This window comes from Pezoporus wallicus, unplaced genomic scaffold (assembly GCF_028554395.1).
Source record: "Pezoporus wallicus isolate ANWC-B61680 ecotype Strahan unplaced genomic scaffold, APGP_CSIRO_Pwel_v1 scaffold_11491, whole genome shotgun sequence".
In the NCBI taxonomy this organism is placed as follows: domain Eukaryota; kingdom Metazoa; phylum Chordata; class Aves; order Psittaciformes; family Psittacidae; genus Pezoporus; species Pezoporus wallicus.
In genome coordinates, this window is record NW_026642649.1 from 6436282 (window position 1) to 6463311 (window position 27030).

Consider the following 27030-nt stretch of genomic DNA (forward strand, 5'->3'; position numbering starts at 1 on the left):
ATCCTTATCCACTTGTAAATGGAAAGTCTTAGAAGTCCAGCATGCAGTAACATGGGATTTGAACTAGAAATAACAGGATCTGTAAATACAAGTATTTTTCCACATATACTAGATGCAGGAAGTATGGGAGAGAAGTCTACCAAAGAAAAGAACAATTAAAGAAGATCAGAATTCCTCTGAAAAGCAAACCCATTGCATTACAATGCAGGACGCTGGATAAATGCCCCCTCTTTACTATTAAGATAACTTATTACAGGTAAAATATTTTGGGTAAGGCTGAACTGTATCACAAGATAGTGGAGCTGTGACCATGACAGCGCACGAGCAGGGGCATGAGCAACTGTGTGATGCTACTTGGGTAACCAAAGCCTTGAGAACCTCCCTCAGCCGCAGTAAATCCATGCCAAAGCATGAAAACCAAATGCACTGAAATACACAGTGTATTACAGTAACAAGGCACCCAGCCTAAGTGTGGGGTGTCCAAGAATTCCTTGGGAACCTAAACCCAACATGATGCAAACGACTGTATGTCACTAAAATTTGTCACACAAGTAAGCTGAAGCATGATGAAGTGGAAGCTAGCTATAGTGTTGGAGCTTCCTCTACATGGCCAGTCTTCATTTTAACTCCCCAGGAGAGGCTGAAGGTTAACTGCAAAAGCACCTGAATATCTCATGCAAAGACCAGCTGTTTAAAGCATTTGTTGATACCATGCAATGCAGAATGACTACCAGACTGCACAATGCTACTCTTGCTTTACTGAAACTGGAAGAAAGTGAGGAGCTTCAGAAGTAACAGACTGAACAAAGTAAACTAAGCCTGGACAGCAGATAAAATCCAATAGAAATTAATGCAAAATCATTCTTTTTATTATCCACAGGCCTTATGAGAAACTTAACCAGCTGTGTAAGTTCAAGAAGGCGGCTTGCTATTGTGCACAATCCCAAGGGAATCTCTACATGGGCAAACTTACTCAAAATGCTTTCAGAAAACCAGGGTGCCTAAAGACTGTGGCATTACAGGTACTTCAGTAACCAGATATACAAATGAACCCTGAAGCATTCCTCACAGCCCCATGTGCATTCTCTGGTGGCTGCTAGGATGAAGTTACACTCCTGCAAGCCTACTAATACTACCACTCATTTTTTATTAGCTTTATATTTTTGAGACTCACTTGTGACTGAAGTTAGCCCACAGACTTACAAGTTACTGAGACCAAAAAGTCTCATGTAAAGTAAGAGTATCTGAGATTGTTTCTTGAAGAAACCAAACAGTGCTATTGTGAACACAGAAAAGATGCCATCAGTTTAAGAACTGCATTCAGATCACCTCTTCTCCTAACAGAGTTCAAAGACTCCGAGATTTACAAGGTAAAATAACCTGTACAAGGTAAGCTTTTGAAAAACGTGTTTTCTCTAGAGGTGAATGAAAAAGTAAGAACACGATAGAACTACAAATCATTTCTTGTAGGGAGTAAGAAGACCAGGACTTTTCTTCCTTCTCTATAAACAGAATGCTCAAACAAGCTTTCAAAGGAATTGAATGCCAATAAATTGAAACCTAAGGTTTGCATTCAGAAGTCCCTGTTACAAGCTGTATTTATATTTGTATTTATATTTTTGTATATATTTGAATATATTATATATAAATTGATATTCACAAATTTATATGTGATTTTAAAAGAGGCATAGCATTTCAAAAACTATTTGCCTTACCAAAAATTCAAGGAAGCAGAATATAGGAAGAGAGAAAAATCTAATGCTAAAAGGCATAAACTGGCTTCTAAACGTCAGAGGGACGAACGTTAGGATTCAATTGTCCCAGATCTCTCAAAAAGAGCTTTATGTGTTTGTCTGAAGCACCTGGTTCTGGTCAGCTTATGAACTCTACTGTCAAAAGCAAAGACTCCCTATTCCCATAATGTGTCAATGTGCCAAAATGCCAAGACTCTTCATGCGACTTCGAACAAATATACGCTGCCTTACACTTACTACGCTTCCCACAGTGGTGACAGGGACTTTTTAAGCATTACAGTTTTTAGACAGGACAGCTGTTTCAACAAAGGCTGCCATAAACTGCCCCTTCCAGTTGACATTGCTTCCCAAGAAGCAGCAGCACACAGCATGCACACCACAGTTCAGTTCTCACAGCCAAAGTACCTATCACCAATACAGTCTTCCTTAAAGTCCCCGAGGTTTCCTCCTTCATCATTCTGAATGCTAAAGCACAGCATTGATTTAAAATCAGCCTAGTGCTCTGTTTTGATCTAATAATGAGTATCTAGAAGTTGTTATAAACATGAGATCAGAATCCTTCTGAAACGTTACACTTCCCAGCACATTTCTTCTGTCTGGGGGAGACACAGTAACAAGTCTCCCTTTACCACATCAGAAGGCGCCAAGGAAAGCGCATACGTTCTGTGCTTTATCACACCCGATGCAGCGCAGTCTGAGCTAGAAGCACAAGTAACAAATCTTCCTCACATACCTGAAAGAAACCATGAGATCTGTTTTCATATTTGGAAACAGAATGCATGCAGCCTGGATAGAAAAGCTAAGTGTTTTTAGCTCTGCTGTCTCAAATCTGCTTCTTCCCTAACAAACAAGTAGCCTCACATCACAAGCTAACATGTGCCTGGCACCCTGACTGAGATGTCACTGACACCTCCGGTTGGCTCCATCTGGCCACTGCTAAGGGAGCAAGCAGGGTACAGTAGCCACCTCCCTTGTTTCAGTGCTATGTCCTGTGTCACAGGCTTGTGCATTTCTGTGTGCACATCTGATCTCCTGCTATGTCGCAAGTACTCCCATTCTACTACACTGCTTTGTGTTTCATGGCTCAGATGACTCCACAGATGACAGCATTATAAATTTTAAAAGCACTAAGGAAATTGAGGCTGTTCAGCCTGGAAAAGAGAAGGCTGTGTGGAGATCTCAGAGCAGCTTCCAGTGTCTGAAGGGGGCTACAAGGATGCTGGAGAGGGACTCTTCATCAGGGACTGCAGGGACAGGACAAGGGGTGATGGGTTCAAACTGAAAACATGGGAAGTTCAGCCTTAGATACAACAAAGAAGTTCTTCTGTGTGATGGTGCTAAGGTGCTGGCACAGGGTGCCCAGAGAAGCTGTGGCTGCCTCATACCTGGCAGTGTTCAAGCCCAGGTTGGACACAGGGGCTTGGAGCAACCCGGTCTAGTTGAAGGTGTCCCTGCCCACAGCAGGTGGACTGGAACAAGATGATGGTCCTTTCCAACCCAAACCAGTCTGGGATTCTACGGCTGGTTGACATTTGGAGGATGAAATTCAGTAATGAAATTAAAGTCAGGAGACCAAACTTTTTAAGCCATTTAAGCTTTTGCCAATGCTCATCTGCGTGGCAGTCCCTTTTATGTCTAAGGTATACATCTATGAAGCACTCTGGGGACCTGTGCTCTCTCTGAGGGATTGCCTGCAGTTCTAGTAATGAATTGGTTGTGCAAAGCCTGTGAGTGTGTTATAAATTCATGCCAAAAACCCACACCTCCATTTCATCTCAGCATCTAAGTTAACCTTTTGTTTTTCTTGGAAAAAGGGAACACACAACAGTTCCACTCTGTTATGAGTTGGACATCAAATGCAAATCAGGACATAGCACCTAAACAAATGATAACCCCTTTAACTAAGAATAGGTCTTTGTCAATCCTGGCCTCTTGTGGACCAGGAGATTTCTTTCTCCCTGGGGTCCTTGAGAGCTGTTTATCAAGAGGGAGCCATAGATGCAAAGTGTCCCCAGGCTTCAGATCTCATGTGGAAAGCTATGTCAAGGAAATTGAGTTTGGACTGAAAAAAACGTGGATGTTGAGAACCTGAAGAAATTTCTTTAGGCTGCTGCACAGTCTGAAGACAAGACAGCTATAGAGCAGAGGAGAATAATTCATGTGGAGGTGATACTTCTCAGCGATGTCCTCCCATCATAGATTTGAGGAAGTTTTGCTTTGTTCAAGGGGAAAACACCTTTTCAGCATATTGTTAAATGTAATTTGAAGCAAGATGTGTGATTTTTTTCAGGCATGTCCATTCCTCTCATTTCTTGTCAAGTGGTTGTGGTACCATTAGACTACTAGGAGTCATAAGCAAGGAACATTTCTCTCATTTTCTTTTCCTTGGGGAATCTGGCACAATGTAAGTGCAATCACCAAAACATAAGCATCAGTTATGATATGGAGCCCATTTTGCCTACAATAGCCTCCCTGAAAAGCTTCCATCATTTCAGTGACAAGGAGTGCTCTCTGTGAAGAGCTGATTTTACTCTCTAGCTTCTTATTATCACAGAAAGTAGTTTTATGCCATCCTGCCAATAGTCACAGTTTCCATTATCTTGTTTTTTCCCCATGCAGGATGGAAATGTAAATATTGAAATATTATCTCTATTTTGTGGAAACAAAACCAACGAAGAGCACTGACGGCCTCCAAGGAGGGGGGGGAAACTACATTAAAAACAGGAATGTAAGCTTCTTTCCTAAACAATTTAAATAGACTGTTTTCTCTCCAGAATACTAATAAAAAATAGGAAGCTTTAAATACTCGCAACACACAGGGCTATATCAGTCTATTACAGATTTCTAACATGTAACTCATGCATCATTTTTCAGAGGGGAATTTAAACTCAACTGAAATAAGAATGTTGTACTTACTGTAGCTAATTCATCAAATTTGCCAAAGAGCTCATTCAGCAGCTTCACCAGCTCTTGGGCAGTACACTGTGATGCCAAACTAGTGAACCCCACAATGTCTGCAAACAGAATGCTGTAAAGAAAGAAAAGACACAGAGGCATCAGTACAGAAGATGTCTTCACCGTCTCATTATCCTCTTTTATAGCATGATCCAAATCACTAACTCAAACAAGCTCTGAAACACTATCAATAAAGTGCTAGCTGGAAATGGCAAAGATTCAGACAAATAGGAATCAGCCTGGTGCTGTCAGCTGTTGTAGAGAACCCTGGAACACTTTCAATGCCTGTGTATCTATCGTGTATACCTATCCAGTGTAGATATGGGAAAGGACCTTGTTCATGAGGTTTCCCCATGACCACTTCAAGGAGCAGAAAGAACAACTATGTCTCCTCTTTTCAGCTAGGATCTTCTCAGCAAGATTGGTTTCAAAGACAGGTTTTGGACTGGTGGAGTCCCACAGCCAAACTGACAAATATTGCATGAGGTACTGAAAGATAGGAGTCAGTAACTCGTGTACTGTAGCTCTGTGATGTGGTGTTACAGCTCCTTGTGAGGAGCCAGCACCCGCAGTGTCAGGCCAGGCTTCTCTGTACCATGCTGTGTGGCTCAGGTAAGTGTCCAGCTTCCATCAATGTTAGCAAGGTTTTGATGTCTGACAGTTTAAACTGCTTTAACAATTCCTACCCATCTGTGACGATAAGGGAGATAGCTGAAAGTGAGAGAGAGGGTAAAAATTCTTGTGCAGATAGTATGGAGCTCTGATCCTTTTAATTACCTCGAATCCTTCATCTGCTGGTAGAGGCCCAGAGCCCACTGCAGGAATTTGATGCATTTATCTCCAACACCCAGACTATAAATGTCAAACAAGTCTTTATTTATGCAAATGCTAATAAAGAGTCCCAGGCTACATGGCCTGGGTATACCTGACTTCGTGTAAAACTTAGCTTGTAAATGGTAAGTTAAATTAAGCATTACATACTCTCCTTCCCCTCAACAAACATTCACTCTACAGTTAAAAATCAGATGCTAGAAAAGCAAGATTAACAAGTCTACTATTTCCCATTCACCATAGAGCCACAGAAAAGAGCAAATACAACTCCTTACTTATCCCCTGCTTCTATAATTTCATTTAACCCAGTTGCTAAACTCCCATGTCCACCGGAGCAGGTTAGGTAATGTATCCCTAATGCACAAAACCAACTCATTCAAAGTTCAATGGCTTTAATCTACACACAAAGCCTCTGTGTTGTCATGCTAACCCTTGGGGTAGTCTCCCCACTCTTCTCCTCTGAGCAAGCTTTATGAGAAAGTTGCTCCAAATGACCTGAGTTTAGGAAAAAAAAAATGGGTTTCCATTCCTTTGCTGTTTAAACACAACAAAAAGGCTTCTTATAGTGAAACATTCAACATTTAGTTAATTTTACTGATGCATATCTCTGCTATCATGAGTGTGAACCAACCATGTGATGAAGAAGGTAAAAGGCAATAATAACAACAATAACAATAATAATAATAATAATAGAGTCCAATAATGCCAACAAAATGCTCTGCATATTTGCCCACAGAGATCTACTTACTCCCTGAATTCTGCTGCTGTTCGACAGCCCTAGGCTGTTCTTTCTGGAAATTCATCAGTAATATCAAATCATTCTCCTAAATTCCTTGAAGATTTTCCAATGTACTTAAATGTGCAGCAAGGTCTTCCATACAGCTTGCTTTATGACCCATTTACTCTATGACCTAAATTCACATCAGAATTCATACAGTTGAAAAAGACAGAAGAAAAAACAACAACTGTTGCTATCCAACGTGTCACGTAGTTTCCAAGTTTTAATTAGATCCTGTTTTATGGAATGTAGATGCTGCTTTATAACAGCTTCTGCCAGCCTTGCTGCCATTTCACAACTCATCCTTTGCACATTCTACATTTTGATTGATTTTTCTACTTCCATTTTAAATACAGCATTCCACTTTTTTCCTGTCTAACCACATTTACAGTAATAGCTCCCACATCACCAACAAAATCAGCATTTAGGGTGCGGAGTTAGGCCTTTAAGGTAATAACAATGTTCTCTCTTTACAGAGGTCTTTAGCAATGAAGAACACACACATACACACAAACTAGAAATGCCCAGTGCTTGTGGACACTATATAACAATGTCTTGATGACTAACAGAGCAACCATTACACTGCTGACATGTAGACTTCCATCAAAACTCTCAATTATTTAAGCACAGAACACAGAAAATACATTTATGCATAATCATTCAGCTAAGCTGAAAGTTATTTTACATATGACTACCTTAATAAGTCAAGATGGGATTCTTGTTAAGCCTTTAAACACTTGAAAAACGCTCATTAGATTCAAACCACTGGTAATTATACAAAAAAGGTATAATCTAATACAAAAAAAGTCTGTAACTGTAGCCACAATACATAACTGAGCATATAATTGCAATAGGTAGGTATTTTAGGTAAAACATGTAATTATCATGAGCTCAGACACAGTTGTTCAGTTATGCCTAGGAAGTGTTTCATACTGCAGTTACCTGTATCCATCTTAAAGCCAATGCAATCGGTTAGGTAATGTGACTGCTGTTATGCTTTCTTGGCATGAGAGGTTCCGCACAAATTTGTATACTCTTCAAATGTGCAAAGTAGAACCGTGCCTGGACATGGTAGAAATGGGGGGGGGTGCAATGCTGTGAGTACAAGCCCTGCCTTTTTCCTTTAGAGGAACTCTGCTCTATTCTATACCCATGAGGTGTTACAACCTGAGCAGCTGCTGCGTTTCTGTTGAAAGCAGCCTGAAATTCAAGTAAACAAACATGACTGTTCAGCAGGGATAGCAGGAAACAGCCAGTGGATGAACAGGGGCTTTGGAGACCCAAAGCGCAAGCAGCACAGCTAGCCTGCTGCTTCCACAGTCTGCTGCCACTCGGAGGTGGCAGTCCTGAGAAGGGTGACCCTTTCTCACACAGCTCTGACTCTCTAAACATAGCATTGAAACTCATTAGGTGGTTCATTTTATTTTAACAGGTATGCTGACCAATAGTCAGTCTCTCTTGTGCTTCTTCACCTGTCTGTACCCGTGTGTTTCCTCTTCACCTACTACTTGGACTGCAAGTATTGTGGGGCAGCTCCAACATGTACTCTTTGCCATACAATGTCTCAAACAAATTAGGGCAGCACCTTGGCCTGTGATACCGGGTTTTGACTATGGAGTCAAATCACCCATCTCATGCAATAAGCTTTTTCTCCCCTGTTACATCCTGCTCAGGTTTTTTGAACATGAAGGACACAGAAGGCATTTATCAGGACACAGGAATATTTGCCACAGAGAGAGAACAGAAAAGAGATTATAATTCTTGCTCTGGTCATGAAAGTTGTAAGGGTGTTAAAGAGAGAAATGATAAGATGTACAGTGCCAGAATTCCAGTGATATGCCCGAAGTGTTTCCAGGGCCAAACCATATTTTCAAATACATTCCAATGTGTTCAAAGTCCAAGTCTCCACCTGCTGCTCAGCACAACACAAATGAACACTGAAATTCCCTTGCCTTTGAGCTGGATATATAATTCCCACAAAAATAATAACAGTCTTAAATGTAGGCCATGTCTAACATTGATATACTTAGAAAAGTTAAAACAAAGCAACTAGAGGAATGACATCAGTGTTAAGGCACATTAATCAGTCCTGTAGATGCACTCATTCAAGAGCAAAGTAGCCTTGGTTCACTGGAGCTTAATCACTAATTGCCATGGAGGTTCACATCCTCAGAGAGGATTAGAGTAAACTAGGGCTACCTTATTTATGCATGAGAGAGTCCTCATTGTGCTATAGTGTACTAAGGGACACTTCACAGTGACTGCCAAGTGATCTCATTTAAAAAATACAGGTATTATCATATATAAAAACAAGAAGAGAGAAACTACCTATTAACAACCATTTCTCTTAACGGCCATTCGGGGATATGACTCTCTCTGCTTTAATTCCATAGAAATCTTAACGATGCCATTGGGGCACTTGGTGAAAAAGCAGAAATCCCACAATCTCAATTAAACTGAAACTATTAAAGAAAGAAGAGAAATGGAAATGGAAAGAAAGTGGAAACAAAGGACAAAGGTTCCTTCTGTTTGTTCAACAGCATAGCTCGCACATGATTCAAGCACTGCTCTCCGTGAGAAGCCATGTAAATGTGATGGTTAGCAAGTCTAAGTAGTTATTACAGTGCTAAGCCTGGCCTTGCCTCATTGCCCAGGGGCTCAGCAATGCTCTTACTCCTCCATCTCACAGCTGAGCAAAGGGACCCCAAGGAGCTATCATTCTCTTTGCTTGTGTGCTATACCAAAACCTCTGCAATCCTATGTTCTTTGAGATACCCGGCATCTGTCCTCTAGCTTTCAGTCATACCAGGTTTTCACCAGTAATTTCACAGGATCAAGAAGTTTGGCTAATCTGGTAAAAACTTAAATCCCTTTGGCTTTTAGACAGACAGTGATCAGCATCATAGGTTACAACAGCTTGTCGATATTCTAATTAAAGTCTAGGGGAAAAGATAATCAATTATTGAGCAGAGCTTTGTCAAACTTCTGCTCTTGATTTTAAGCCCTGCATGAAACCACAGAGGTTTGCTTGCTCCTAACGCTGCCTGCTTGCTTACAAAAGCGCAGAGGAACAGATACTGACTATTCCTGAAGCGCAAGACAGCAGCAGCAGTGTCTGAAACCTTCCTCTCTTACCGCTTTGAGATGCAAGACACGCTTTTGTCACTGGTTTTCTCTCTCAAGGTAACAGCTATGGTTATCCTTTCCAGGACTTAAACCACACATCCATTGAGGAGCGGGCCCACGTGAACCTCATGAAATTCAACAAGAGGCCTTGTTAAACATCTGGGTGTGGGCAATCCCCAATGTGGGTATAGACTGAGGGATGAATGGATTGAGCAGCCCTGCAGAGGAGGAGCTGGGGGTACTGGTGGATGAAATGCTGGACATGAGTCACCACTGTGTGCTTACAGCCCAGAGAGTCAACTGTACCCCAGGATGCATAAAGGGAAGCACGGCTGGCAGGTTGAGAGAGGTGATTGTCCCCCTCCACTCCACACTCATGAGATCCCACCTGGAGTGTTTGAATCCAGCTCTAGGGCTCCCAGCACAAGAAAGGAAAGACAAGGGCCTGTTAGAGCACATCCAGATAGGAGTCACAAAACCAGTCAGAGGGCTGGAACACCTCTCCCGTGAAGAAGGCTGAAAGAGATAGGCTGTTCAGCCTGGAGAAGGCTCCAGGGAGACCTCATTGCACTCTTTCAGTATATAAAGGGAGCTTACAAGAAAGACAGAGATATTTTTTTTACCGGTGTCTCTAGTGATAGAACAAGGAGTAACAGTTTGAAATTAAAAGAGGGTAGATTTAGATTAGATACAAGGAAGAAATTATTTCCTATGCGGGTGGAACACGTTGCCTGGAGAAGCCATCAATACCCCATCCCTGGGAGTATTCAAGGTCAGGCTGGTCAGGGTTTTGAGAAACTTGTTCTAGTGAAAGCTGTCCCTGATCATGACAGCGGGTTGGAATTAGATGATCTTTAAAGTTCCTTCCAACCCCAACCACTCTGTTTCCATGATTCTGATTTTTAATGGAGGTTTCTTAAGGACGTTTTTAAAGTTACCTGGAGTATTTGGTTTGATACACGAACAGCTATTCCTAACTGCTTCCGGTATAAAAATTCTGAATAAAAGCAAGGCAACACTGCAGCAAGCAACTTCAGGAAAGAAAGCCTTATAAACAGTCATCTCATCTCTGTCACAAACAAGGTGTTGAGCTGTTTCAACACAGGCATACAAGTTACACGCATCATTATCTCATATTCCTTGCCTGTGTGGAGCATTGCTGTGTTGACAAGGCCTGAGTCATCCCTCCAGGACCTTGTGTATTCCTGTTTCCTCTCCTCTGATCCCTGCAGGCAGGCATAGCCAGTGCCTGCCCAGTGACTGCAGCTCTCCTGCGGCACTGCAGGAAGCTGCAGCACCTGCTAAAACCCAGCGAGGGAAGCCTGTGGCTTGGTCTAAGGGATTTAAGCTGCTTCCCAACTGTGAGTATTGACAGAGCAACCCTTTTCTATGTCACTTTACAGGGCGTTCAGGAGGAAAAACCCTGCCAAGTTACACAAAAGATGTAAGAGCCTGTAGGTGGTAAATGTTCACTTTTAACAACGCTCATTCATGCGCTTTGTGCACTTGAATAGTCCTGCTGGTTTCAGTGGAGCCACTTGTATAAACAAATGCTCAGCAATGTAAGGAGGGGTTATGTGCCCTGTTTTTCATTTCCACTTGGGCCATTTGTTTAATTAGAGTACAACTTACTGTAAGGATGATATTCTAATAGCACGTGCTGCCTCAGAAAGGAACCTGTAGGGGTTTTGCTTCCCTTAAAGATCAACCCTAATGAAAAACTACTGATAATTTTATCTATAAGTCACTGCAATGATTAAGAAACAATGCTCTCAAAAAGTTAAAGAGGACTGTTAAAACTAAGAGCAAAAGGGGATGTGTTTTTACATAAACTAGGTCACCCTGAAGTTTTATGAGCTCAGAAAGACTGCATACAAAAGGCTCATAGGGCTCGTGATCACAGCTTTTTAAAACATTGACATGGGTAAGTTAAACTCCAAAGTGTTTCGAGTTCTGATGTCTTCTAGAAGACAGTACAGACCAGACATATTTGCATATAAATAAATAGCCACAGGCTGTGCTCTGGCCTCAGACTGGGTTACAACAACCTCTAAATGGCCATAAGGAATCTTTTTATTGGTAGATTTATCCCAGCACGTGTGTTGCCTGAAATGAATATCTCTTCTTTCAAAGCAGCCAGTTCTATTTCACACTGTAAAAACCAGGTTAAATGAAACTGCTATACCAGAGGTTTGAGCAATTGGTAGCAGTTCGATTGATCACTTTCTGTTTATCTCATGAACATTAATTGAGTTACAGAGCAGACTGAGTAGCTGCCTGTTAACATACCAAGTCACCCATACCCTTATCCATGCATGTGTTGAAACAGCGTCATTCATATCAAATGGAGTAGGAAAAGTCCGTTCCAAAAGAGGCAAACAACAAAACGTGTTGAGGGCTCCATTCAGGGCTGAAACATAACCTGAAATTACTGAATTGAATTAGAGCTGCATGAAAAGATTTAGTCAGGACTAGTATGTTTTTACAGTAGCCACTGTACATACATGTGTAATCGGTAAATTCCTCAGCCCTGTAGGACCAGATAAGGGATAAAGAAGGAAAGGTTAATCCTACATTACTTCATCTAATCTTAAGAAAGAGCTGTCTCTTGTATATTACAAACCATACTCCTAAGCATTACAGAAGAGTTGCTTTGGTGGGGAGTCTTCACAGGTAAGCTCACATCTGGTCCTCACATCCTTCATGGCAACCTTGGCTGAGGCCACCTCAGTAAGGTATCATCTGTACACTGTGCTGAAATGGCTTCTGAACTATTGAACTATGGACTATTTCCTTCTCATGAGCCACAGATACTTTTTGATCATTTTATGATCATTTTATGATAATTTATAAATGATTATTTTGATCCTTTTACCTTTCTGATGCTTGAATTTAGTGCCCTCACAAATGTGTATGTGGGGTAACAGCATAAGGCAGGAGGCATAAGCAAGGAAAATTGGAGAAGGAGGAAGACAGCCCACTATGATCTTGAAGTGTACCCTTCAGGAGCTATGAAGCCTGACTTTGGCAACTGAGAACCATCAAAGACTGTAACCAATAATGCTATCTTGGCAGCATCAGCTCTGGGGTGATGTACGCTTAGAGCTACCTTTAAAGTGATGGTTAAAGACTAAGAGTTTTGTATACATAGTGATGCTGATCAACATCATGTAAGATTTTACCATTAGCAAGAAGTGAGCTGCTACTGAACAAATTCAGTAATGTTCCATTTTACAGCGTAAAAATGAGCTAATTTGTTGGTCCTTTAAACACTCCCATCACAGCCATCTCTGATTCCCTCACTCACACAGATGCAACAAGGAGTCACGAGGAAGTAGTCCTTGCAACTGTTACATTCATCTCAATAGAAGATAAGCTGAACCGTAAGAGAACAACTTTACGGTGGATGAGGGAGAGGAGGAGGTCCTGAGGGATTTAGTCCATTGCCATATTAGTACACAGTATAAATAAAGGCAGTTCTGTGGCATCAATACTAAGCCTACACCTTGCTTAGTGCAAGGGTGCCACCAAGTAAACCTGTTTTTGGTGTGGAAGCAAAGCACTTGGAGAAAAGGTAGCTAGAGGCAGTAGGGTAAAACACCATAATTCAGAGAAGGCCTTTAAGGAATTTGTTGGGGGGGTCAGAGAAGAATAGCAAATGAGAATGCACTGTAACAACAATCAATATATATGAGGGCCCTTGCACAACAGTCTTCTACTGAACAGGAGTGAGAAACAGAATTGAGCCTCAGCCAATAACCTCTGAGGAGCAATGCTCATATGATGGGGACGAATACACATTTTTAAGTTTACATCACACTGTCTTTCTGTATTTCCATGCTATCACCTGGAAAATCTATTGCATTCAAAGAAATCCATCTTACTATCAGGAAAATATAAATGTGTAAGAGTTACCATGCAAAATAAATACTCCTATTCACCCAAAATGTAATACAGTACAAAAAGAATGAATTCTCACTCAAAAAAAGTTGCCTGCCTCCTAGCACTACTATTTTAAGCCATTTATTGATTCACCATCATCTGCTGAGAAGACTATAAAGCCTTCCTATTGTGTCCATTCCCCTCTCTGCATAAATGACAAATATTCGCTACATTGCTGGCTTTTTTTCCTCTAAGACCTGACTGCAGTTTTGCATCATTGTATTTGTATCAAATACTCTCTGCTTTAAATTATTTCATGGGTTACATCAATCCTACCTAACGTTGTCATGCCTTTGAATGTAAATCTTGTGGAAAATCCTTTCGGGAGGCTTCAGGAAATCTTCCTTCATTTCCATCGCAACATTCCTGGGCAGCAGACTCATCAAGAGACGTTCCTAAAGGAAAGCGTAAACAAGATCAGGCTTGTGGTATAGTGGGTGACCATTATTCAAAAGTCTTAAACTAGCAAACTAAATCTTTTCCTGATCTAGTTTGCTTCTTGAGAATATCTGCTGCATAAATAATATGAATCATTTACCTCAAACTTCTGCAAGCTGCGTGGGTGTCTTTATTAAGTCTTCTGCACAAAAGACAATATCAAAAAACTATACAGAAAGGGAAAAGTCAGCTTCAAGAGCAGATAATTGTACATAATTTTCATTAACATCACAATACTAATAATAACAACTTTATTGTTAGTAGAATTTATCTGTCTGGAAAGGACTTTCCAGGATCATTTGCTATCCTTTTGTGTGTCCTATTTCTGAATCTATTGAGTGTGTTGCATTACAAGGACTATGACAGCTGGTTTTTAAGCAGCGAGTGTGGATGATAGATTTATCCACTGTCTGAATCAGCACAACAGTAATAAAAGCACGGTTTTAATGGCATATATCCAGTGTGGCAATGTCTGCTCCAGCCAGCTCACTTACGGAATCCATCACTACAAACCCCTGGTTAAACACATCTCTTCTTGGTATATCCCCAGAGAGTTTTAGCGTAGGTCACATACTTGCATAAAAAGGACCTCTAACGTGTTGGATCTCATCAGTATTGACTATAAAGACCGCTATAGTTTTTCTATTCTGGCCCATTCACAGATACCACCCAGAAAACTTGCACTGGGTATTCTTACGTGTTCTAAGGTGCTCTTAGATACCTATTTCAGCTTTGTTTTCACTTGGAAAACACTTGCCATTTAAAATGCAGTTCCAAGCTTAGCCAGCAGAACTGCTTGCTTCAGCCATAGCAACAGACTGAATGAATTCACACACCCACATCCAATCTGATTCAGGAATTACAGGTTCCAGAAATCACAGGGAAAGGCTGGAAGAAGGACAGAGGCACCCTTGGTGGAAGAGGATCAGGTCAGGAAATACTTAAGCAAACTGCACATACATAATTCCATGGGCCCCAATGGATACACCCCACTGATGGAGCTGTCATACGTCATTTCAAGGTCACTCTCAATCTTTGAAATGAAAAGGTCAATCCTATCTTCAGGAAGAGCAAGAAGAAGGACCCAGGCAACTACATGCTAGTTTCTCCTCAAGTCCTGGAAAAGTGATGGAGCAGCTTATGCTGGAAACCAGGGTGTCAGACCAGATGATTTCCAGAGTTCCCTTCCTACCTCAACTATTCTGTGATCCTGTTATCTGATGATAATGGCAGGCGTGAGACATCACAGAAGTGCAGATCTTGGCCAAACCACATCCTCTTTTATTTTAATTGACGTCCAATAAATAAGGAACAACAATTAAGCCTGAGAAGACGGTATCTGCACAGACAAGTTGCTCACATACACACATTCACCAGCCAAAGCCAACAAATAATACTCAAAGGGCTTTTAATTTTACAGGTTTTTTGGAAGAAGACACATTGAATATTCATGTCACCAAGGAATAAGTTAAACTTTGGAGAACTGCCCTGGTATTTACTTTAGACTAAAGTTCCCCCATATGTTTGTGGAGTTCATGTGGCCTTGAAGCTAAAGATCATTAACCAAGTCTATTTACTATTTTTCTCATATGTATACTATGAACACTGCAAAGAATATGATGGAATTAAATATCTGTTAACAGCTTATGCATACATCTATTTCAGATTAAATATAGAGTCTCACACCTTGGTAGAAAATGGTTAATTGCTATAATTTCTATGTTAATTATATATCTCTGCAACAGAATTCTATTTGGGTGACCCAAAATTTGGGTTAATGTTCAAAACAAATTTGTTTTGAAAGGTTGACCAAGTTTTGTCAACAGCGGATCTTATGAAGGTCTGTTGCCCACTCCTTGTGTCTTGCATTTCATTTACTGCTTTGACTGAAATATACTGAGGTTGCAAAATGAGCTGAGCACCTATTGGGCAGTAGAGATGCTGGATACCAATTTTCTGATGTCCAGTAAGGACACACTTTACTGCGAAGGTAGGATTGGAGAGCTGCAGGGTGGAGCACTGGACAGCATCGATGATATCAGGTGTCATATTGTGGTGGCTTGCTTTTTTCATTAGAGGTGGAAAGCAAAACACAAAGAATGACAAAAGAAAACAAGAAAAAGAAAGCTGGATTAGTGAGGGAGAATTGTAGTCTTTACAAAGAGGAGTAGCAGCCTCAGATTCACGGAAAAGGAAAGACTCAATTATGGCTTTCTCAAAGGGTGGCCACTGCTGACCCTTCAGCCCAAGAAGGAAAGCAGCATTGCAGCTGTGAAGAATCATCACTGGATGAGAGACTGGAAATGTAAGAAACAACGAAAAGCATCGAAACACTGAAAAATAAATGAAGAAAAGACAGAATCTAAACCTCTAGAAAAAATAAAAATAAGAAAAGTCACTTTTATTTTGGGCAAAATCCCATCTGTCAAGCAAAGTGGTACTGCCCTTCAGGTCAGCCTAAGGAATGCTCAAAGACTCAGAGGTTTGGAGCTGCAAGAGTGAATTCATGTACATCAAATACAGCTGTTGGAAGGTTTGGGAGAGGGCTCTGGTTGTATCTCTATTGAGCAAGTCCTACCATCATCTGACACTTTTCATTTGCTCCTGTATGGCTGACCTGATTATAAAAGTAATCTGAAAACCAGAGTAAAAGGCAAACTAGATGTGCACGGCTGCCTAGCGCATTGAATGGATCAAGTGACAGCGCTGAAGCAAGGCCGATCACATTTGTGGTGACATTCATGCTTGAGCGGTTGTTGCCTCTGATTGGGATGGCTGGTGTCAGGAAAATAAGAGTGAGACAGAGAGCACCAATCAATTAGCCACAGCTTTGATAGAATAAACCAACACTCATGCTGCAGACCTCCTTACTGGTGACAAATGATGTTGTATCGAGGTAACCTCAACACGTAGCATATTCCAAAACACAGGGCCCAGCAGAGAGAAAATGTTCCCATGTTTCCACTTTTCTCGCTGATCCACAATGCTGTTTAGGTTTATTACAGCTGGTTTCTACCAAGAAAATGAAATCTTGGCTCCATGACTGATTGAGGCTATTTTAGGAATTTGTACTCTTCTCCTGCTGTAAATCTTTGCTCAGCGTTAACACAGTCTAAAGTCAAATCACATGCTGAAAACAAAGATTATTTTCAGAGACTGTAATTGTCTGCCAGTGATTTTGCATTCTCTGCACAAACCTTGTTATGAAAAGAAAATGGCAGATGAGGACCTATGTCTCCTTCATTCACAGCATTTTTAATTAGATTTGTATTTTAAATTGCCAAGCCTAGCCTGGGATTTGGAATGCCAAACTGTCTGCCTCTCTCAACTGCCTTATCCTTATTAATGAGGATTTCTGCACCATTAATGAAGACTTAATTAATTTTGAAAAGGACAACTGATTTAGCAAAACATCCAGACTTCTTTCTCCCCCCAGCAGTAAAGCATTGCTAGAAATAAGAGAATGAACAAAGATTTATTTGACTCCAAGGCAAGTCAAAATGTGAACAGTAAGCCAATTCGGAATTGTTTGGTGTTACCTTGGCACTATGCAACAACCCACACTAATATCCACATGACAAAGAAGGAAAACACACAAAACCAGAGAAATGGAAAATGCTTCCCATTGTTAATAGCCAAAAAGAACCTGTATTACTACTTGTTGTTTGGAACTTTCTCAATCCAAATTGCATGTATAAGCTCCTGTATTGCAAGTCTCGCTCTTGCTTGGAGTCAGGGTATCACTCTTGCAGTTATTCAAGACCTGACTAGACAAAGCCACAGTTGACCAGAACTGGTATTGCTGCAGTCCTGCTTTGAGGGGTGGTTGGACTGGATGACCTCCAGAGGCCCCTTCTGACTGCTGCGTATGAAGGGGGACAACAGCACAAGGATCAGGAGTGGAAGTTGCCTGTGGCCTCCTGGAAAAGCCTGAAGCCATCATGCCACCCTACCACACACACACATGGCTTCTAAAATAGCAGGGGAGCTCAATACTCAGCACCCTCTGGCAGTACTTTCCTAAGAAGGAACGCAGGAAGAAGCACACAGACAGCAGAGATTGCCGAAGCAACAGTTTCTATCATCTGCACTCCATTCTGCCCCAATGGTCTCTTCAGCTTTCTCCAACTTGGAGACTTCACAGCACAGCTCTCTCTCCCGTCCCCATCCCTGGTCTGGACAGCTTCTCCCACCCAGCTCTGCTTGTATGGGAGTCCCCAGTGCATGTTCCCAATACATCTCTTGTGCCTGTCTCCCTTATTGTCTTTCTTATTTTACTGCTTCTTGCAAACACTTAAGACTTGCTCAAAGTCCCTTTGAAATCTTCACCTTGATTTATAGTAATTTCACGCGTCTCCCTAAACAATACTATCCAGTCCAATACCACATTCTATTCCTATTATACAAAATGATTTATTTTGACATCTGTATGGGAAAAGACCGTGATACAGTTTAAAATTCCTTCAGCAAGTTGTAAATCATTTATGAACCCACTCTCCCTTCACCAGAAAAGAAGACTGAAATGCACAAAAATGTTCCCAGCCAGCATCCTCTCCTTTCTTTCCCATTGCCTGCTGTGCAGTTGGATGACCCCTCATGACTTTCTGTCTGTAAACTGGATACACTTGCTGTGCTTCTCCATGCTAAATTGTATTCCTGTAGATTATCATATAAGATAAATAGAGAACAATATGGAAATCTTATTTATAGTCAGTGTAGACTATTTTATCAAAGGAAACAGTTGTTGCCATTTCTTCTGATATACAGAAGAGAAACAGCCAGAGGAACTGTAGCATTGCCTCAACATAGCAGGCTCTCATGTTTCTCTGGTTGTTTGAATTTCATTGTTTCTTGTCCTCTCATGCTAATGCATATGAACATCCAAGGGAAAGCACCTTGAAAATGAACTTACAGTCTGGACTGGCTGAAGGCCATGCAGAAAAATGTAGTGTTTTGCATACCTTTCAATCCTATGAGAACAGAACTGCAATGGATACAACTCGGTCTCTTTGAGTCAGCTTTGTCGGGTTCCTCTGGAGCTGCTGCTTACACAAGCACCCACCAGGGAGCCTGGACCCTGGCTTGGCAGAGAGCTCTGTCTTGCAGAGCTTGCTCAAAACAGGACTCAGAGATTCCCAAGCTCATGCTGGGGAAAGCAGTGACTCCGGAAGGCATTCCAGATCTTGATCCCTTCACACACTCCTCGGTACTGAACCATGTTATTCAAGGTAGACTGCACGCCTATGGGCCACTGCTTTTTGTCTTTTCATAGGCACTTTAAAAAGAAAGAAATAAAAGGTAACAGAAGCAGGTTTGGCGCCTTTGTTTCCTGGCTGATGAAACACGAATGGTTTTGTTTGTTATAGTAACTCTCTAACAATGATGACAGATAGGAAAAGAAGCTCCCAAAAGAAATGAGCTTCTTTTTTTTATCATCTATTCTTGAAGGGTTTTACAACACAAAACACAAAATCTAACCCACCAATTTTTACAGGCTATCACAAATCCCCTTTTGCTATTGCTATGCTTGGAAAGCGCCACCATATTTAAACAGCGTTGTTTTCCTGAAGAAGACAAGCATCAGACATGCATACAAAACATTAACAAGACTATGTCAAAGTCAACTCATCTATATAATTTTGAGATTCAGCTTCTACTGAGTCAGCAGGGACTCCAAAGTACATCCTAAATATTACCACCTGCTACCTGATTATACCTTGATAACTTCCCTCTTCTAATAAGAGCATAATTCGAAGAACAAGTGTGATTCCAGAATGGACTGGAGGAGTGTGAGCAGGGTAACTTGAGATCAGCTCCACAAGTATTGTTCAAACAGGAACAACAGCAGAGAAAGGCTATGAGGACAAACATCCCCATGTTACACTGCACAGCCACTTTAATTCCCTTAAGGAAAACAGAGAAAAGAAGCCTACTGCGATGCATGGAAGAATAACTTTGTGTACAATTCCTAGGATTCATTTATACTTCCTGTAAGCTGGAAAACAAAGACAGCAGATTTCATTAGTGCATTAATTTAAATTAAACTATGCTATGCCCTTCCCTTCTACCAAGTACAAGAAAAACCACCTTTAAAGACGGTGATTCTTTAAAAGCCACAAGGTGGCAATGTTTCAGAACGTTTCCGAGATATCTTTAAGAATAACATTTATCAGTAAGTCATCATTAAAATCATCATAATACAACAATATCCACACAGCTGCCATCTAATGCACAAATTTTTAGTTGTATGAGGGTGGCTAGTGGCACAGAGGTATGGCAGATGATCAATATACTATGTATGAACTACAAGATGGATTCAGGATGAGCAGACCTGTACCAGACCAATCTGACATCTTTCTATGGTATGGTTAACTGATTATTTTTGGTTAAATAAAAGAAAAGAAGGACGTATCATCAGCATAGGGTTTAACAAGGCATTGGTATGTTCCACATGGAACATTATTAGCTACAACGGGAAAGGTAAGACTTTGTGAAAGAGATAGGGGTGGGTGAAGTCTTGACTAAAACAGAGCAATGGGAACATGGAATGCACAAGCATTGGGCTAAAGAGTGGACACAGAGGCCACCAAACTGCTTGAAGATATAAAGTTCACAGGATAGCACACAAGAAGTGGAATGATAAGAATGAGAAAAGCTCAGCAGTACATTGTGCCTTTTAGGTACCATCCACAAAAACACATGAGATGAAACAAGTTGGAAATCTCTGTATGCAAAAAAAGCCCAGGATACCCACTGAGCATGGAATGACTATGGAGAATTTACATGACACTGAACTAAAAAGGCAACTGTAATTCCAGAATGGACTGGAAGATTGCTTGAGATCGGCTCCACAAATCTTGCTCAGCAGGAACACGAGCAGAGAGAGGCTATGAGGAGAAACAAGGAAGCACAGGGAGCATAGCCTGTTTTCCTGGTTGCCCTCTTATCTATTAAATCAGAATGCTCTAGAAATATATCAGTAAGGATTAATCTTCTGAAAGGAAAGCTAACAGCATTGACACCAGATATAAAGTGGCAATGAATAAATGACTGCAGCATCAGACTACCATTAATTTTTTTACTCCCCCCCCTCCCCCTTAGTATTCACTCTCCCTGAAACTGAACTGGCAAAATTCAACATATCCACAAAACCATCACAGAAAACTTGACAGGAAAAAGATGATATTTGTTCCAGTTAATGAAAATCTTCCTACTGGAAGTGAACTTGAATGAGATGAAGCTAAATTCACAATACCAAATAGTGCCTTTATATGTTAGGTATCTTTATTTGCCTCACTATAATGCAGCTCAGTAGCCATACAGATATGATCAGACCATTCTGCAGAGGAGATAACTTGAAAGCAGGTAGACTTGAAAATAGTTGCTAGGAAAATGAACAAACAAAAAGTCAAATGGGAGTTTCAGGAGTTCTTCATTATTAGCTGCTAGTTTAATAAATGTCCTTGCTTCTATCTATCATGCTTCAGTAGGATTTTAATAAGTGGGTTCTTGAGGGTATATCAATGAATATGAAACATTTTTTGGCACTGAACAGCCTCTGAACATACTGTTCTACTCTTCCTATGTGGAAGAAAATGTTTTGCCCATTTTCTCTGCCCTGCCTCTGCAGAGTCAGGAAGGCCAGGTTTCATTTCCAGTGAAATGATCCCCTCACTCACAATATGTATATGTATTAAAACCAAAAAGACACACTTAGAGCACAGGTTATGAAAATTTAATACCCTTATGAAAAGGCTTTTCTGATCCCCATAAAGAGGAGTCTTAAGAATCATCAGAAAGGGTACCAACCATCTGCCAATGTCATGATTAGAGGGAACACAGAAGTGCTAATGCAATTCCTAGGCAGGTGTGCAGCTGAGATGTGTGTGAACTCAGGTTTGCTAGAGGATGAAGAGCTGCACAGAGCTATGTGTTCCCCCATGAACAGGATCAGGACAGCAATCCTGGCATCTCTCTATCTTTTCTTCTGAAGATGCTAGGAGGATGGCATTGCAAGCTACCCCTTCCAGGGTAAAAGGAAGAGCAGACAGAGCTTCACTGGTTTAGCCCTGTTGCTGTAAATTTCCTCTGCAGTTAGAGGTTCATCTCTTTCCAGTCCACAGCCATGTCTGGTTTGCTCCACCAACGGAACACTGAATCACAGAATGGTTTGGGTTGGAAAGGACCCTAAAGCTCATCCAGTTCCGACCCCCTGGCACAGGCAGGGTCACCTTCCACTAGATAGGTTGCTCCAAGCCCCATCTGCAGCTGAGGGTCCAGAACAGGGGAAGAATCAGAGGAGCATTAAGGACACACTGCTGCACTAGGAGTGGTGTTTTGCAACATTGCTCTTGTCTGATACAGCATACATTTAGAGCTGCAGTAGCCACTCAATAACAGTACATGCCCTTTCTTATTGCAGATTTTTGCCTGTGGTGGAACAAGCAACAATTCTTCAGTAAAGATATGCTTTTTGATTGCTAGTGATCGGAACTGGGCTCAGTAGTGGGTGTAAACAGACTTAGGATTTAAAAAAAGCAGGAAGCTGAAGTCAAAAGCAATAATTTTAGAACCCAAGGAAGACATAGTAAGTGGTAAGCAGTTACAATTTCCTTTTTAGAAAACTACAGATGCCTTCAGTACAGCGACACAAAAGCAAATCACAGCGTGAACCAGTCAAATGGAATAGATGTCAAAACCTCCCAGGACTAAGATACAATACTGTCCTCTGAAAAATCTAGAATTAAAAATGCCTAGATTTTTAGATCAGAAAAATCTAAAAGCCTTTGTCCTTTGTTACTTACCCTCATTTTGTCTTCCCAGAGCAGAGAAGTGAGCCTAACCCATCAGCAGAAAATTTCATTGCCTTCAGAAGAAGAAAGACAAGGACCAACTCATGAACATGCTAAGGAAGAAATGAGTGCATTCACTCAAAATAACAAGTGTGACTCAGATTTAGTTCATTATTCCCTTGTCAAACTGGGAAATTCCTAATCGAATGTGCCTGAAGGGAACCTTAACTCCAAATGAAATGAGTTTATACTGAAGAGGTAACGGGGAACAGAAACCTGGGAAAGATTTCAAATTACATAACAGACAAAAATTTACTCCAGAAAGGCAAACCTGAAAATATTAAAAAAAATACCTAAGACTATTTTGTTGTTTTTTTTTTTTGTCAGGTAATGAGATGCGGTCTAGTTCTTTTGCTTCACAGAATGTTGACTGAACGGAACTGGCAAAACACCTTCCTATAGGAGCAGCAAGCGCATAGTGTCACACACCAGAATGAAAGCAAACTGCCTGGCTCAGTATCCTGAGCAGGAGATAGATAATCTGTGCTAAGTAGCACCATAGCAACTTGGGAACCATTTGACAAACTGCACGTGTGCCTAGGCCAGGTGCTGTAATGTGATGGACCTATTTGGCAGAGCTGCCGCTCTATGGTAAATCCACCTTGCGTTTGAAGAGTGGTCCAGGCAAAGTGTGACAAGCTTGTGTTAAAGCATTAGCTAGCTTTTTGTTATATTAAGGCACTTCTAGAAGTGAAAACAATTCTGTGGACAGCAATAAAAATAAATGGAAGAGAAAACTTCCCCAATGACGTTTTAGAGCTCCCTATAAATTCCTTCTGCTGAAGGAAGAACACCAGCAATCGCTTCTGAGGTTGCTTTACTTTATACTGTGAATATATGTAATAGATGTGCATATATATTATATATAATATACCAAAATACAGAAAAACATTGCACAAGTGTCAACACAGCACTGCTGTCACGGATATTGCTCTGAATTTAGAAATCAGCCGTAAGAAAGTACTTCTGAAGTATCTGTCTTACTATTTAACTTAAGGATCTGATGCGCTATAGCCAGTGTTCCTACCTATGATATTTGCCTTAGCAACTGCTATGCACAATGTTATTATGTATTGAAAACTGTATGGTAGTGCATTTTTAATTATCTAATGACAGGTTTGTGTGCTCTTAATTGTTCCTCCTCCTCCATTCTCTCTAATGGAAAATAGAGGGACAAAGTAGGAAAAGCAAACTGGAAAATCCACAGAGTCAAACACCACCAGCTTATTTAATTAGCAGTTGTTTAAAGCAGAACGTATTCCTAATATTTATTTCAAAACTCCTAACAGCCAAGGTATCAACAGCTTTTAGAATGATACAACTATTTTTAACTTATCCATTCATGTCTGTCTACTCTATTCAATGGAAGCCAGCATCCATTGCAACATGTAAAAGCTTAACGTAGGTGGCATGCCTATATGTCATACATACATCTATGAGCAAAAACCAAATTGCTACAAGCAGCAGTGTGAGACATCCCCCTGCTAGACTGAGGATGAGTGACTACATAGATTTATAGTAAAGAGAAGAGTTCATATGCCCTATTTTCTTTACAAATCTCTTCAGATGCCATTGTTCACACCTTGTGTCACAATATTCCAGCTGGTTTTGGCTGGAAAAGAGTTATTTTCTTCACAGTAGCTAGTATGGGGCAATGTTTTGGATTTGTGCTGGAGACAGTGTTGATAATGCAGAGATGGCTTTGCTATTGCTGAGCAGTGCTTGCACAGTTGAGGTCTTTTCTGCTTGTCATACCACCACACCAGTGAGTGGGCTGGGGGTGCACAAGAAGCTGGAGGGATACAGTGGGGACAGCTGACTCTAACTGCCCAATATACCACACAGCATCACACTCAGCATACAAAGCTGGGGGAAGAAGAAGGAAGGGGACGTCTGAGGTGATGGTGTTTTATCTTCCTAAGTAACGGTTACATGTGATGGAGCCCTGCTTTCCTGGAGGTGGCTGAACCGCTGCCTGCCCATGGGAAGCAGAGAATGAATTCCTTGGTTTGCTTTGCTTGCACACGTGACTTTTGCTTTACTTATTAAACTCTTTATTTCAACCTATGAATTTTCTCACTTTTGTTCTTCTGTTTCTTTCCCCCATTCCACTGGGTGTGTGTGTGTGAGTGAGTGAGTGCCTCTGTGGCGCTTATTTCCCTGCTGAGGTTAAACCACAACACTTACTAAAAGGAAGCTTTCAGGAGGTGAAGTTAAACCACATTGTAACAGTACTGATCTAGCCTGCTGCTATAAATGTGGCCTTTTAAATGCTTTCAGAGATTTTTCTGTAATACCATACATTACATTTTTCAAATTAATGTGGGTAGAATAATACCATTACAATGCAAATAAAAGACATGTACATGATTTCCAACTCTCGTGTGTTTTCTTGTATGCTGCTGAGTTTCTACACTTCAGAATTTCAAGTCTAATTGCAAGCACCTCTTTCTGTTATCACATGGCTGTGTAGCTCTAGACTTAGGTGTCCCTCTGCAACCTTATCTCATCTCATCTCCAGCAAGGTGTCCAGGATAGAAGGGATGAAATACCCCTATATGTGTCTACTACTACTAGGGATTACTGCCTGGAAGTTAAAAGGTTCATGTTTACTTGGCCAAAGATAAGTAAGAATAATCCTAATGGTGTGACAAACACAGCTTATGGCACTAACCACATTCACATGAGATGTTTATTCTGCATAAAAAGAGGTGTAATAGAGCTGTAAAACTGGAAAACATTTATTTGTTTGCTGCACCCTGCCTTGCAAGGGGTACCAAACAGCTCCTAATGGCTTCAGGTTGAAGCTGAAGCCTTCCACTTGCATTTAACCTGAGCAGCCCTTAGATTTATTGTCTGCTGTATGAAGAACAGACAGATGCATGACTGTTGCAGGACCGGGGACTAACAGATGCTAGACAGTAGAAAGCTTCTGGGCATAACTGCTATGTGGGAGAGAGAAATGCACCTCTGCAACTCCTTTTACCTGAGCCCAGGGTGCCATGCAGCAGGATAAAGGTAGCCAATAGTTCAGCTCAGCCCTGTGTAAGGATATTAGCAGCCAAAGGTGACAAAAGAAGCCGAGAACAGGAGAAGTTCCCATCTCTGCTGCTGCTGCTGCTATTTGGCTAAGAGCACAAAGCCCCAGCAGTTCCAACTAAGAGCCTGAAACTGTAACACTCCTTATTTTCTCTTTTCCCTGATCCTAGAAAAGAACAAATAGATTTCTGAAGGTGGACTTTCCTGTGTGACATTGTGGTTTGATAACACAATAAATCCATCTCTAAAGCCTCCTTGTAACACCGAGCACAGTGGTGATGTAGTACAGGCTCACCCTGTCAGCTAAAACAAGTTACTCCACCTGTGTTTTTCAAAGGCTGTACTGGCTAGCTTTTGCAGAGGATCTGATAGCATATCTCGGGCTGCAATGTGTGTAAAGTCCAGATCACCTCCCTGTTGCACACTAGATAATTTGACAAGAGCACGTTTTTATTCCCACACATGATGCAGATGAAATCTTTGCTGCAGAGTGACTTGCTGATGCACAGAGCCAGTATGAATGATTATGGAGACGGGGCCTGTGTTTTAATGATAAATTTTACATCTTCTCCTGCATTGCAATTAAAAAAGAGTCAAGATTCTGAGAATAAAAAGTAGGGGAAACATGAGGAAAGCTGATTACACATTGATAAGCACGTTGTCAGGCACCCTAGAAATTACTCCTGCCTGAGGCTGTGTGAACAACTGATTCCTCACAGTTTGGCTGCTGAATTGGAAGGAAACCCCACAACAACCCGTTATCTGTTACCAAAATGAAAGTTCAACACAGTTTGCTCAAATATTATGTTGATTCTCCCCTTCCCCCCCTTTTTTTTCCATAAATGCTTGAAATTAAACATAATGGACAAAACCACTGGAGGGTTGCTGTGGGTTCATCCTTTTACCTAAAGGTACAGGAGCTAGCACACATATCCAAAATGGGTGATACCTAAATTGTTTTGAAAGGGAATCTGAACCCAGCAGGGAATTTGAACCCAAAATGCCCCAAAGCAGAGGTTCAATGTATTCTGCACCGAGACTCGTGGTGTATCTTTTGCTGGCACCGTTTCATTTTCCATTAATAGTTATTAATCCGATCTCTGACTCCGTGCTGTCCCAGTTACTATATGCAATGTTAAAATGCAGCAGACACTCTGAATGCATATACATACAAAAGCAGACAACTGGGCAACCCCATCTAGCTGAAGGTGCCCCTGCTCATTGCAGGGGGGGTGGACTAGATGAGCCTTGAATGTCACTTCCAACCCAAACCATTCTAAGTTTGTATGAACTGTATGCACAATTCAACATTGCA

General features: G+C 41.1%; 1 protein-coding gene across 1 annotated transcript in view; it reads right to left on the minus strand.

Moving 5' to 3' along the window:
• Positions 1-27030, minus strand: part of ADCY1 (adenylate cyclase 1) — a 141891-nt gene that overhangs the window by 66908 nt on the left and 47953 nt on the right. Inside the window, exons 3-4 of the mRNA XM_057431443.1 lie at positions 13663-13781; positions 4671-4782 (exon numbers count right to left, since the gene is read on the minus strand). Coding sequence (XP_057287426.1) covers positions 4671-4782; positions 13663-13781 — 231 coding nt within the window. The remainder of the gene's footprint in view (positions 1-4670; positions 4783-13662; positions 13782-27030) is intronic.